Raw genomic sequence first — 15,572 nt, forward strand, 5'->3', positions numbered from 1 at the left:
AAAGTCTCATAAGTTATTACATTTTTGGAGTTGAAGCCTTATAAAACTCACTTTGCCCGGTTTATGTAAGGAATGCTATTTCTTGTTGTTTTAAATAAATATTCAAATGAGGAGGTTCAGCATTTGAGTAAAAATTCAGGGACAAGCATTGCTTACAGATCATCATGGCAGCAACACAAAAGATTGCTTGCAAATTGCGGATACATTTGCAAGTCCTGCAGGGCTCTTGCATACTAATGTTTGGGTCATATATATGGCATTTGTTTTGTGTTTGAATTAGTAAAACATGTCAAAATCTCTAATTTGGTGAGACCCAAGTTTGGAGATAAGGATGAGGGACCTCGCAGGAGTAACAAGACAAGTGTGTGTGTGTGTGTGTAAGGGAGGAGCCTTGTGAGTGCATGTACACATCAACATTTACACCCATGTCTACAATCAATCTTTATACAGCATTTGTGTCTGTTTGAACACTTACATGTCTAAATGGCCACAGAGAAAAGCTCATTGACATTAATGGCCAGTTGCAATTTCCCCAATAGTCCCAGTAAAAACAAGTGTTCATTTCATTGGACACCAATTCGAGCCAATGAGCTGTCAACAAAAGACGGTGCAACATCTTTTTCACATTTATAAGGAAATTCCATGAAATCAGAAATGAAATGAGCTGGAAAATAAACAACGCAGAAAATCTTTTTTTCCGCTTTATGGGATGTTAATAAAAATGTAATTCTACAGTAGAGCAGCTGTCTCAACAGCCTCTGGTCAGACTAATGGTGGCCTACACTTTGCTTCAACTTAGATCAGCGGTCTTCACACAAGACTTGGTCTTGTGGACGGAAGAGCCAAACGACTTCTCAAATCCTCAGTGGTGGAAAGAGCACGACACAAGACAGCACAAATTTATTTCTACTCTTTACAATCCTTCAGCGACAAACAAAAATAAGGATTCGGTCCTGCAAATCTTCTTTGCGTCTTAGCATGATAGGTTCACTTAGAAAATTAGACTGAATGGGCTCTCTGGATAAAAGTACAAGATTCCTGCTGGAGTTTGGTGTGTGAGTCTATATTGCTCCTTTTCCAACATCTTGTTCTCCTTGGAGGCCGATTTGGCAGAAATACAACTGGCTGTTTCATTTAGACACGAACAAGAAAATAAACGCAACCAAACACTGCAGTCATAAACAAAACCAGTGACACCAAACACTTCACTGTCTAACGTATGTGACTAACAACAACAAGCCTAAACCAGAGTCATCAATCTCGCACTACGCTGCACACTAAAAGATGCATTGTTTAGAGTTGGTTAGATTGTCAAGATTTGCTGTCCTTCGGTTGCCAAAGGTTTTAGGGGAAAAACATTTGGGTGGCCAGCAGACCAGAGTTTGTCTGGTTCTACGATTCTCTTCTATAAAACAGAAATTGCTGCAAATCTATCAGCAATTTTTGAAAATAAAGGGATTTTTGACTGTTGCTTGGTCTCAAAATAAATCCCCAAATGTAGGACAACAGGTGGATCCATGATAGTTTTCGAAGACAGCATTAAAGTCAGTATTTTGGGGGGGAAATCAGTGACCATGACATACAGGGGGTCTGATTGAGAGAAGAAACCTCTGATCTTGGTCCTTCTTCCTGCATGATTTTCCGTCCTTTATGTTCTGCTCAATTTCTTCTGTGATTTATATGACAGAGGATGGCTACTTACTGCTTTCCTCTTGGTTTGTGACCACAGACCCTCTCAGAAACTCGGCTCCCTCGGCTGCTTTAGAGATTCGCCACTATTCAGCGCTGAGTGAATATTCCATAAACAGAGATGTACCCATGGTTTTTGATGGGAGTCCATTTTGAGCAAAACAAAAACATTTCTGTGGGTTTAGGCCTCATTTTTATTTATGCTGTGTCAATACAGGGATGATGGTCGTCAAGAATCCCCTTTTATTTGCCTGTCAGGCTTTGTGGGAAACCATCTGAAGACTGATCACACAGGCATGTGTCTGTGTTTGTGGTTAGCTTAGTAGGTAAACTATGTAGGCTGCTTATTCATTATTTTCTGTTGCTTTATGGGTAGTTGTTTGCATCCCTGTCTGTATGCGTGCGTGCGTGCGTGCCGTTATTTGTCTGTTGGCACATATTTGTCTTATGTGTCCGTGTGCCTCTATCGACGTGCAGCAGTAAAGACAGTAAAGAGGCCTGCTATAGTGATCTGTGGTTAATGTCTGGTTTTGGGCAGCAGGTGTGCATGTGTGTGAGTGTGTGTGTGTGCATACGCGTGTCTGAACTAAGCCGGTCTGGTCCCAGATTTAGAGGAGGAAGCCAGTGTCAGGGCCAGGAGATGGATCTCTCCTGAGGGATCCGATAAATAAGGAAAAAATATCTTTGAAAAAGGGAAACGCAGCTGTTTCCAAAGGAGAAGTCAAAATATTGGTGGCTTTGCATTCCACAGCCACAAGGTAGAAGGCCAGCTCTCGCTGTGATACTGTTTGGTACTCTATTTTCCCTCCCTCTCACTATGAACACCTCTCTTTCTCTTCCATCTCTGCCTCTCCGCACATCTTACCACTATATCTCCCTATCCTCCTTCCCCTCCACTCTCTCTGTCATGAAGACAGTCGAGCCTCAGTGCGATTCCCTTTGGAAAGTCTGTGGTGACCGCAACACATTTCAGCGGCTTAGAGACAGAGCATACGATCCACTGATAAATCAGTCTGGGCCAGCTTCAATCTCCCCCCTGGGCTGACTTACATGTAAGACCTACTGCTTGTTTTACACACAGGCACAGCTCCAAAAACAGCGACGGTAACCAGATACCTGGATATTCAAAAAGCAGGTGGGCCTTGACGAAAATCAGGAGAAAAATAATCAATGTTTCTAATAATACATCTGTCCACGATGTCAACACAATAATGGTGAGATGAAAGTGCAGAGAGCTTTGGCTTTCTTTGAGTTTTTGCTGAAAGCCAGAAATGCATATCCAAACTACCGTTCAAAATGACGTGTTTTTAAAGCTTACTGTAAAAAAGCATTTTTCAAATAGATGGGGAAAGTGGCAGCAATGGTAAAAACTGTAATCATTAAAAAGGGGAAATTAGTATGTTAATGTACTTGATTATGTTTTGCTTCTTTGTTATAGTCTGTATTTTCTATTTAGGGGTTTTACATCTTGTTTTAATATAATCTGTCAAAATCAAACAGTGTAGAACAGTGACTGATGACCATGTCAGAGGACAATTCTGGTTCATTACAACTCGATTCGGATCCAGATGATCAGGCAGGTTGTAAACAAGCCAGCCAGATGTTCTAAACCACATTATTTAGAGGTGAAACTGAAAGCGCTCAAAATATTGACCATGAGCCCTCATTCATTGCAGAAAAACTGTGTCAAACTCCAGTAAGTGTGGTAGGATCAAAGCTGAACCAGGATGATGGATGTTTAAAATGGACAGTTTGGGTAATAATTTTGCAATTCACCTTTGTTTTCTCTTCCAAGTAAGTTTGGCTAACATGGGAGTTTATATACAACCTGTTGGATCCCCACGACGTTCCTTAATCTCAGAAATTGACTTGTTGAGTACAATGTTATTATTCCAGATAGAAATTATGGCGAAAACTACAAAAGTAACACCCTACTTGTAATAAACCGGCACTATCTTTTAATATCATACTTCTTACATTGATACAGCTACAGCTGTTGTGCTGAATAGTTGATTAACTTATCACCAAAATGTGAACACACGATTCTTGGGCCAAGAGATATCTGTCTCTCCACTTCAAAGGCCTGAGACATTCTGGATCACTATCTATGATATAACAGGGAGAGAGGGAGAAGTTATTAAAACAAATAGTTCAATTCTCTTGTTCATTAGATGAATGTCAGAGTTACATTCTTGTCAGAGTGTACACACTACCAGACAACAGGGTTCAGACAGCAGCTAATGTCATACAGTATATCCAGTATGTGTGTGTGTGTGTGCTGCAAGAACAGTTCTGAACATACTGACCATATGGTGCAGTATGTGAATAAAATGCACTGACAGTGAGAAACAGCTGTACTGTAGATATACATAGCTAAAAATGTGAGACTTCCTCTGGGAAAAGGATTCATGCTGGACTTTTAAAGACTCAGATAAGGTATCCAGGAGACTGGCTGCTCGAAGGTGTGGAGAGTGTCCATACAGGAGGAAGGACTGGGCAGAGTTTCCCCTGCACATCCTTAGTGATAAGATCCTTTTATCCAGAAAGCCTCACAGCACTGGGAGTGGATACATTTTTCTTTTGGGTGGCCTCATTGGGAGTCAAACCCCTAACCTCTGGACAAGTGACTGTACAGTTGTACCCACTGAGATATGAAAAACACCATCTTTCTTCATCTTCTTCATTCATTTCTTCGTCTTTCACCACTTTTTGCTAAGAATAATGTATTAAATTAGGAGGAATGGAAATCATACAAATGTGTATACAATTCCTTATAACAAAACATTTTGCACTTGCTCTGGGTCTAAAAAGTTTTTTTTCGACTTATGAAAGTTAAGAAACTGCATTTCTAGCTAAACCATAGCAGATTTTTTATGATTTTAACATTGCACGCTTATTATTGCCTCTCTTCCTCCTCTCTGCTCTTCTTCTCATCCCTCTCTTCCTCCCTGCCTCCCTCCATCCCTCCCGTCTCCGACCGTTTTCCTGTCAGTATCATGTTTGGAAAGTCAGCCCGCGGGTCAGCCTAGGGCTCGTAAATTTGTCAGCGGCAGCGCGGTTGAAAGGGAGGCTACTTGCTCAGGAGGGTCAGGAGCATCTGCGCTCACATGGGGCCTTTTTCTCACTGTGGACCCACAGTTGTTGTTTCAGGCACGTCCTCTTTAGAGAGACGGCCAGCCTGGGAACATGCAAAGGGGCCGAGGGGTGCAGCTTTCTCCGTTACACCAGTATTTGATGAAGACTTTTTGTATACCAAGGTGGGAGTTCTCGTTCTCGTACATTCAAACACACTCCAATTATTAGTGCAGACACGCACAAGCCAAGTCACATATGTCTGTGTACTTGTAAGGACTTTGCATGAGTGAGTGACTGCATTCATTCCCTAACCCTTGACCCTGACCTGTGAGGAAAACTCCACCCTCACACACTTAATTACTGTCAATTGTTGATCTACCTTGCCTTTCTGGGTCCATTGTGTTTTATAGTGGTACATTTTTCTAATTTAAAGACTATTTGTTTCTAGCACAGGTGCAATAGACTTTCATATTTGCTGGCTGTTGAAATACAAAAAATAAAACACTGGACGAGAATGCAGTGCAGCCAACCAACATCCGACTAACACTAAGTTATTACAAATCATTCTGAGGGGAACATGACTGCATCCAATAGTTGTTGAGATATTTCAGAGGCGAACAGACTGACCGAGATGCTGCTAGCATGGCTAAAAAAATGATTTCTTGTTTCTACTTGTTCTGACTATAAAATATCTTCTGGTTGCACTCATTGCATATAAACACAAAGACATTTGTGTACACATAAATGTGTATATACAGCTCCCAGAACAAACACACACTTACACACCCTCCTTCCTCTGCTCCTTCAAGGTCACCAAAGGCTTTAAATCACCTTTCATGCATCCCAGAGTTTCTCACCCCTCGAGCATCCTCTGGGTGTGCCTTTTTTCTTTCCTTTCTTCCCTCCTTTCTCTCTCTTCCTCCGCTTTTTTTTATTTACTAGAGATAAATCCCTGCAGGTTTCCCGGTGGCTTCACAGAAGAATGTGACAGCAGGAATGTTTGCTGTGACATTTACGCCATTCCTGTCGGCCGTGGTCATCTCCATTACCAGAACGAGCCTCTCCGGCGGAGCAAACGACGGGGTCATTATGATAATGGATGGAGTTTTACTGGGTACACAAGGACACGCCGATATGGAGTTCAGCGGTTCACAGGTTCACAACCTTCTTTAACACCGGGGTGGACCACAAATTCCAAACACATACCAACCAATGTTTACTGAAAAGGCTTGTGTCCTGTACTGTGTAATGTAACAGCAAATGTATCATCGACCAGATTTAAACAATGTCAATGGACAAGTCGAATTTAAAAGAAGTAAATACAAAATCACAGCAGAATATTCCACCTAAATTTCTAAAATAACAATATGGAGTCCAAAGTGTGTTCTAGGAGCAAGTTCCTAGAAGCAAAAGAGACAAATGGTCAGAAAAGGAGGTGTTGAGTGTTCCTGCTTCTTTTTAAAGAGTTTGGACTAATGCCACCTATGGCATCCACATGTTTCTCTATCCTGTAGCTCTATTTTGTTCTTACGTTCACTCCAAACCACATCACATCCACCTAAACTCAAACACAGACAGCAGGTGTTTTTAACTTTCAGCAGAATGGATTTGGTTTCATTTGTAATCAGAAACGCAGATATCAGGGGTGTCCAGGAAACAAAACAAAGGGACACATTTGTTTTCATCTTTGCCTCTCTGTTTCCTTCTTTGTCTTTCACATATACAAACTTTATATATACACACACCCAAGCACACACACACTAATTAGGTTAATGATCTCCTCTGCGTGTCCTTCTCATAGACAAAGACTGACAGCTTTACAGCGCTTTTAACAGGAAAGAGCAATACAAGAGTAAAAATATACACACACTCTCTCTTTGTGTCTCCTCGTTTTAAGCACATGCCAACACACTGAGATGCACATGCACGGATCAACAATCACTCAACATGCAAGAACTGAAAGTTTGCAAAAGGTTTCCCAGCGTTACAAAATCATTGTGAATAGTCATGATTGCCCATACAGATTTATATGAATATTTTACTATCAACTTTGTCATAAACTGACATTTTGTGCCAGACTTCAATATCTTTAGATGTGCCTTTTCATGTTATTTTTCACTTTGCTTTTGGCCTTTAAAACTGCATTTGGACCACCAGACTCTCTAGTGAAACCCATACTATAACCAATGTTTAATATACAGACAATAGCCTCATATATCATGCTGTCTGGTTATATGAGCTCCTGAAGGAGGCCATCATATCAACCTGTTTCTGATCAGTGGCTTGTTGTTGCACAGCATGTGGTCAAGACTCCTTGAGGTTTTTCCGGGCTGAAATCAAGTAAATGCAGCAAGATGAAACACAGCAATAATTCGACGCTTGGCAAAGAGACACGTAAAGACAGACAGATATGGAGAAAACAACAGATGTGCGAGAGGACAGTGCGACACGACAGAAAAAAACAGAGCAAATTCCTTTATGCCTGCACCCAGAGGTGATAAATGGGAGCAGCGGGCCCTAATCAGATGTTCCGCCAGGGTTATCGGCTCCGTTCGATAGATCGTTACCAGCCGTGAGTGTGCCTCACTTCACCTCCTTATCAAGTCACACTCCTCCATCCCGCACCACTATCACTCCGAACTGGAATGTCCAATGAAGAACACGAGACTGGACGGGAGAAGAAATGAAGACAGAGAGAAAAAAAAACAAGACAAGAAGTGTAATCTCTGTATTTAGCCCCAATCTCAGCTGCCATCTTGTCCAGACGGAGAGTTATGGCGTGAGAGGGAGAGATATCATCAGGGTGGGTGGGCGTGGAGGTAGTGGGGTGTTAAGAGCAGAGTGTGTGACAGAGATGACTTCAAGTGTAAATGGAATGCCCCCTTATAAATGGTTATCTGCTGACCTTAGGGTCGACCAACTGTGTGTGTGTGTGTGTGTGTGTGTGTGTGTGTGTACATCTCCATCTATGTATACACACACAGCTAAAGGTTTGCTGCGTCAATTCCTCCACCTACTGAGGACAACACTGTCAGGAGACATGCACACACTGTGCAAAAACTCAGACGGACAATAGAGCTGTCCTGTATCACCTCGTCTCTTTTATGACAGACATAAAGCTGGACTGTAAAAGTCATAATCCGGTGAACTGGAGACGTTTCCTCCATCAACCCTGTTTGTTTCTAGAGGCAGCTGCGTGTTTTGCCAAAGAGCTTGACAACCAATACAATCCAAACATGAGAAAAAGGAAGCACTTTAAAACACTGTAACTCAATAAGCAGAATTATTTGTATATCTTGGTCCGTTCTTGAACATCACTGCAAGTTCAAGTGTACTTGTAGCGGCAGCAAAATATCTGATACTGTAAACAGATGAAAACAAACACAGAGGTTTGTAGTTTGTTAATGTCATTTTTCTCACCACTGCAGGAAGGTTTCAACTGCCAAGTTTATGTCTCAGATAATATCCTTTATTCCGCTACAGCATATCTTGAATTCCTCGCTTAACTTCTGGCTAATACTGTTTACGGTATGCTCCGAGTTGAGGTGAACTGACGGGTGGTCTTGTGTTCTGTTCTGGTCTCTGAGGCTTTGCAGGAAGTGTTTCAAGACGGTTTAGTGAATTTTTCCAAAGCTCCCTTCTGCATCAAACAATTGACTCTTTGATCGAAGCCAACTAATTATTTGATCATGCTGGGGCTTTGGGACACGTTTCGCTGCAAAGGAAGTGGCTTACCTGGGCTTAGGCACTGAGAAATGCAGCCAGGCATCATAAGACAAGGAAAACAGCCATTTAATAAGGGCATTTCATTTCAGAATAAGCCCAGGGCTGTCTGGACCCGGCTAATCTCCTGAAAACCCACTTCTTAGAGCTTCTGGCTTGTTTGCCTTTAAAGTGTGGGAGGTAGGCTGATAGAAAGCTTGGCTGTTGACTTAGGAAAGAGGTCTAGTGACAGCTCAGCTATAGCCATGCAATGGGGTGTGCGAAGACAGAGAGGAGAGAGGAGAAGAAGAAAAGGAGGCTAGTCATGCTGACAGACAAACGCACGAAAGCATGAAATGATTTAGAATATTTGAGCTTCAGGAGGCATGTGTCATTTAACTTTCCAGACACTGCAACAGCCCTAAAATGGGCCGCAATATTTAGACTGCATTTACATGTAGCCACTTTATGTGTCTTGGGCGGATTAAATAGTTAGTTAGCAGTAAAGCCAAGTGTGAATGCACCCAAGAGGCATTCAAGACAGATCAAAACCTGATTGTCGGTCTGTGGGAATAGCCACAGACAGCTCCTGTCCCCTGTGATGATGAAACTGAAGTGACCCTGAAATTACACTGAGCGTTTCTGATCCCTGATCAGTCCAACCACTAAATGACCTGTGTAGGTGAGAGAAAGGTGTGAGAGGCTGGGGTCAAGCTCACTTGTTAATCACGAAAGGGTATTTAAAACTGTCGGAAAAGTAAAACAAGATCAACTCTAAAACCTTGGATGGATTTTCCTGGATTATTATGGGACCTTCCCTCTGGTAAGACCCAGCAGACAAACAGCAAAAGATGGGAGAGCAAACAAGCAAAGGGAGCTTTGGCTGCGTAGTGAGCCAAGCCAAGCTTAGAGAGGCCTCCACACCTGTCTGTCTGGCTGGCATGGGAGAGCAACGGCAAAGCTAACTCATCACAGTTAAATGCAGATGACACAGGAACAACATTTGGAGTTCCTGTTATGTGACCTGTGAAACCAAAGCCATTTCTGTACATCCTTGACTCACCATAACCACGAGGTAACAGCTCAACCACAGAAACCAAACCTGATAGGAATAGCAAGTTTTCCCCTGCTGGCTATTATAGCCCTCACAGTGGCTGCGGACATTTGTTCAGCAATATGTCACCCCTCATTAATGGAGTGAGCATTGACCTCTTGTATTTGTTTTCCACTGGGATGCACCTTACTAATATTGGTCAGTGTCTCCCCGCTCACTCTACAATATATTACCTTGTGAAAGATTTATAGAAGGCCGATGACCAGAGACCAGCATCTGAAAAGGGTAGGTCATCCTTTTTCCACTAAATATGTCTCGACTGGAGTTCTCCTAAAATATAAACCCAGTTGTACTTAAAACAGCACACAGAGAGTTCTAAGAAGGACTTTTCAGCATTTTCTGCACATAAACTACTACTAATAAAAGTACATTGATTTTCTGTTATAAGATGATCTGTTTCCTCCATAGTCGGACTGGCCATCGGGATCACTGGAAGTTTTCCTGGTGGGCCTCTTGACAACTGGGGCAGACACAACGCAAAATACACATATTTTTAAATAACCCCAGCCCCCACTTAAATAAAAATAACAAAGTGCTTTGTAGGTGAGGCCGAGGTGAGTGGGCTGTCGGCCCATTGTGGTTGGGTATTACATCTTATAGCCGCTCTCCCCCAGCCAATTACTTCTGGTCCAGTTTATTCAAACTTTACCTGGGCCGGTCTGAGTCAAAAAGTCCAGGGCCATTTTTCATTCCCAGTCCGTCCCTGGGTTCCTCTAACAGATAAAATGGTGAAATCACTTTCATTTTCATGTTCAAAGTCAATGTGTCTGCATATTTACGCCACAAAGAAAAAAGCTACATTCAAGAAATTTGTACAAACTCTAGTTTACAACTTTAGTGTTTGCATTCATCTAACAAACGCGTTGAGTGTATTTCCTTCCTCATAAAACATTTGCAAAGCTGATTTTTTAAGTATTTTAAATCCTGAATCCTGTTCACATCCATGTTTGCTAGCTTGCAGGTCTTCTTCTTCCCTGCCTTTGCTGGCACATTACTGCCACCTGTTGAAAAGTGGAATAGTGTGAAACAGTTGGGCGTTCACAGTTGTGCACGTGCACGAGATAAACAAAACGGGGACCCACTCATAGAAAATCAGCTCCATGGCACTTCTAGAGGTCTAAAACTCTGCAGGGAGCCTTTAACAGTGAGTGTTGCCATTACCCGAGGACCCTGCTGTGCATTAGCAAATGTTCAGAGCTGCAGCGTGTCACACAGCATGAGTCATTCAGCCCACAGTGTCACTTCACTAGACCTCAGTGGAAAGCAGGACATCCGCAAGGCAAACAGTGATGAACATGCTATTCTAAGAATGAAGATGAAAAGGGAGCTGGAAAGTATGCTTCTGGTCCCCCAATTTGAAGTTTTCCACCACTTTTTTTTTCTTCAATGGGTCATTCTGAACAAGTGATGAAAGCTAGGGAGAATAGATGACTGAACAAGAGGTCCACATGAATCATGAAGGGTGGAGGGGTGGGGGGGGGCATATGGCACGCAGAGAGCGCACTTGAGGCTGGATGTAATGCAGGGGCTCTTAAATCTGTCCGAGCCCCCAGAGAATACCCTCAGAAAATGAGCTCTCTATCTGCGCTACTGCCGCAGCTGGCTGTGAAAGACATCAGTTCAGGCTGAAGCTTAAATCACTGTCATCGTTTTATTTGCTATGGGTCACTTTAAAGTCTGAGAGTCTTACATCTACACGCAGGGAGGATTTGCTAATGTAAAAAAGTGAATCCAGTTTAAAATCAGATCATCAGTGTAAACACAGCCGCTTTGATTTGGTTTCACAAATACAGATCACGTGGAGAAGATGCCTTTCAATCAATACGTCTGCTTCAGGCTCTGTCTGTTAATTCTTGCTCCATATTTTTCAAGTCGTTTCAGACAGATTGTTTGGCTTCTTTGCTTTTCTTCCTTTCATTTGTCTTGATTCTAATTTGTAGGTTCAATTTGGCCACACATGATATCCAGATTTTAAGGCCGGTTTTGAAACAAGAAGGACCACCCAGAAGAGTTTCGGGCCTCCTTGTACTGTAGCTTTCTAAGTCGCTACACACAAACCGCTCCAATCGAGAAAGAGACGCATTAAAAACCAATCGGATGGCGATGACACACGGTAGTCGTGCAAGGCCTTATTTGCAAAGCAGATGGAAAGCCTTGGCCTGTCCAACATTAATTACAATCACATTCAGGGAGGAAGCCGTCCCTCCTCCAGGGCGGTTAGGACTCTCTGTACGGCTGGAGGAGATGGCAACCTAATCCCCCGGTCACCGCAGAAATCTGAGGGAATCGTCAAAAGATGCACAGGACGCGATTAATCAAAGTGGAGAGCCAGATGTGCAAAAACACAAGAGTATAAACCCAAATTGACACAGCACAGGAATACCAAAACCACAGACACACAAACACCATGCCGCCACCATCACACTCCCACACAGAAGCCAACAGAGGGGGTTCGATATTTGAGACTGAAACGACGGCCTGGTTCTGTCTGAGTATCTGGTTTTCATATACATGTTGCAACACCAATACTCAGAGGAGCAATACGTAGAGAAACATTTGCTTTTTCTAACTCCAATCCTAATTATCTTCTTCATGTGTGGTACTGAGTGACTATTAAATGCTTTATAAAAGGTGAGGGCTAAAATATTTGAAGGACTTCCTGTCTCAAGAGGAGCTAAAGTCAGAAAAAACACAAGACTACATTCCTCAGCAGTGATACATTCCCACTGTTCTCATGGCCGGATCATGACAATGCCCTTAGCTCCCAAAGAGAATGACAATCAATCTGGATTTAAGCCTCCTTGTCCACCAGCCCTGACTCTGGCAGCGCCTCTGTTTATCTTCAGGCGCTCTGTTTAGAGTCTCCCAGTAAACACTGAAGCTGCTAATGGAAGGAAGGCCTTTGGGCTTTTATGTTCCAAACTCGTTATGATTAAAGCGTCCCTCTTTATCGTCACTGGAGCTAATTAAAGGCAAATCTGCTTGGGTAACACAAACAATGCGACGCAATTTACGCACAGAAACCGCAACTCGCTGCGTTGCAGGTCAACGGCAGGAATAGCCCCTTCATATACAAATACCAGCGGTGGTGGTTGATGGTTTGCTGAGGATACTAGGGCTATTTTTCCCGCGAAGACATAAATCATGGAGGAGATTGCACAGCAGGAGCGACCACAGAATTTCGCTCCTATAAATGAGCCGAGGAGGGCCAATCTACCCGGAGAGAGGAGGTGTAACAATACATTACTCCGCAACAATACATACATCATCAGTTGTTCTAGATGAGGGATTATATGTTCTCTGTGCGGTTTACACAATTCAAGATCCATTACTAAACGTGCGTAATGGTGCGTCTATTGTACTAGTGTCCTGTCTTCAGTGATGGAGTGGCTTAAAATGTGGGTCAAATATGAGCTCCAATGTGAAACACAGCACAAATATATATTTTAATTTGAGCAGGAGGCCTAATTCATGCTTCATTTAAAACATGATATTCCCATAAATGTACATCACTTTAATGTATAAGATTCTTCGGGGAGACCCACCACTTCAACCCTGCTTGTGCCAAACACCTGTTCACCCTTAATTCAATCTCGCAAGATTTCTCGAGATTTTCTATTCAATTCATCGTCCTAACGACCTGACGATGACAAATAATCTCACAGAGATGCAATTACGCACAAACTATCAGCGATAACGTGAAATAATGTCAAGTAACGTACCTAAATTAACGAAGCTCATCACCATATCTGCGTCATTTAGAAAGGCAGTTTCTTGATACGTGGCCAGAGGAGGACTCTGGGTCGTCCGCATGGTCTGATATCGGTCCAGCATGCCTTCCACTTGGCTTTTCTCCTCGCTAGATATGGTGTTGTACAAGTCCAACATGAACAGTGGAGCGGAGTTGTACTTTCCGTGTGACAGATGCGGTCTCGGTCTGTGCGGCAGCCCGAGGATGGACAGGATCTCCTTCTGCATCTCCCTCTTCTCGTGCGTCCGCAGCCGCCGGTGGATGAAACCCGGGTGCACTTCGTTGTTTCCATCCAGTGAATAATTACTTCCCGCGACCAGGAACATGCAGTAATAAGCGCTCCACCACAATCCGACCAAGGCAAGCCAGCAGCTGGTCATGGTGTTGTCCCGCTGTGTTCTCCGGAGTCCCAAGTGTGTCTGGCTTGGAGCTTCAGTCGCCTATCCAAAATGTAAAATGTGCGTAATGGTAACCAAAGTCCGGCCGAGCGCGCTGTTATCTGTCGCAGCCGCAGATCAAAAGCGAGGAAACCCTCGTGCGTCAAGCCATTTGAAATACTTTCTAAAGAGAAATGCGCAAAATAGAGTCGGCCCTGCTTTCATTTCGGATTCCCGTAGCGCGCTGTGCTGCTGCTTCAGGATAAAGTGCACCATGTGAAACTTTATTCTGAGCGCTCCGGTAAGTCGGTCAAAAGACACCGTTTGAAACAAAGTTCACCAATAAAAGAATACCAAGTCCTCTGACAGAAGCCATTTTACTGAAGCGGATATGCTCCCAACCTTGTGCACGGACAAAAGCCGCCCTTTAACAGTAGAAGTGGTCTCAGTGACGGTCACCTACTCCTACTACAGGCTGTGTGAGAGAGTCCAACAGGAATCCGCAGGTTGCAGTCCATAATATGCGTGCGCGCGTACACGTGTGCGCGTGTCTCTGCGTGTGTGTTTTCTGAAACCGCCCTCTCCGCGCGCACTTAGCCAGAGGTGGAGCTCTTCACGCTACAAGGACAACTCTAACATCATATTTCCATATTTTGTTCGCTGCAGAATAACAGCCTGTCTATTCTAATAAAAACGCCATGTTAGTCTGCTTTGCTCTTGTATTGCTCATAATGTTCCTGTTCAATACTTTTGCAGCCTCTGTGATATAATGACTTCATCACAAGCCCAGTTTCTGAAGATTTTCTTTAACTTTTGTATGTCATTACATTTTTGGGGGTATAACTTCAGAACGGCCAGCTGCGTTCTAGTTCTCCTCAGCAGGTGTGGACAGAGTACGTTCCTGTTTTAGGGTCCATTTAGGGTTTAAGTTGTTAAGTCTGCTATAATGAAGCATGGATTACATCTTTACGCATCCAGAGTGAAGGTGTGTGTCCACTCCGTTTAGGCAGAATAAATGTTGCCCAGCTGAGGCACGACCCCTGACGATGGAGCGGGAAACAGCAAGCAGAGACGCACAGCACCTACAGAGGAGAAGTGATCTGATCTCCTTTAAACACTGTGGAAATAAACGGCCTGTGTTAAATGTGAACACATCGCTCCAATTAGTGACATGCCTGCTGTAAAATGTTGCGATAGGCTACTGCAGGTCTATAATAATATATAATATTATTATAAAAGATCTATACCAGCAGAGCTCAGCTGAATATTTCCCAGAAACCTCTGTGTGAGCAGAAAAGGAATTCTTTAAAATCCTTATTTCCTCCTCTTCCTCCCATCATGCCTTTCACCCTAACCTGTGTTATGTCTTCGCGGTCCCCTCAGACTGCGATGGTCCTGGTGATAAGGCCCAAAGGTGTCCATATCTTTCTGTGTCTCTGCTACTGCTGCTGCTGCCAGAGCCTATCTTATCTGCAAGTGAAGAGTGAGAACCAGCATCAAAGCTGCACATACCACCACCACCAAACACACACACACACACACACACACACAGTTTTCAGACTTAACACCTCAGCTAAAAAACAAGACAGCTAAAACAAAAATGTATGATATTTTTATTTTACATCATTTTCCAGCATGTTAAAAGGACCATGCTGGTGTTTTTGCCCCTTCAATAAAACACATGTAGACTTTTATTCAACATTGGCACTCATTTTGTAGGCCAAACCATACAAAATGAGATTTGTTGTGAGAAGTGTTTTCTGTCTACCAAGCAGAAATCCTGTCAGTACAGTATGAAAATAATGTGCAAAAACTTGAAACTTGTTTGAGTTGAAAGTATGTGTGTACCTGAGTGTGTGTGTGT

The 15,572-nt window shown here is 43.1% G+C and overlaps 1 protein-coding gene across 3 annotated transcripts in view; it reads right to left on the reverse strand.

Annotated features, from left to right (window-relative positions):
* bmp6 (bone morphogenetic protein 6) overlaps positions 1-13,880 on the reverse strand; it is a 43,571-nt gene extending 29,691 nt beyond the window's left edge. For all 3 annotated transcript variants that reach the window (XM_070927733.1, XM_070927731.1, XM_070927732.1), the window contains exon 1: positions 13,303-13,880. In XM_070927733.1, the coding sequence (XP_070783834.1) occupies positions 13,303-13,711 (409 nt within the window). In that variant the 5' untranslated portion in view covers positions 13,712-13,880. The remainder of the gene's footprint in view (positions 1-13,302) is intronic.
* Between the last annotated feature and the right edge of the window lie 1,692 nt (positions 13,881-15,572).

Source organism: Enoplosus armatus, chromosome 21, assembly GCF_043641665.1.
Source record: "Enoplosus armatus isolate fEnoArm2 chromosome 21, fEnoArm2.hap1, whole genome shotgun sequence".
In the NCBI taxonomy this organism is placed as follows: domain Eukaryota; kingdom Metazoa; phylum Chordata; class Actinopteri; order Centrarchiformes; family Enoplosidae; genus Enoplosus; species Enoplosus armatus.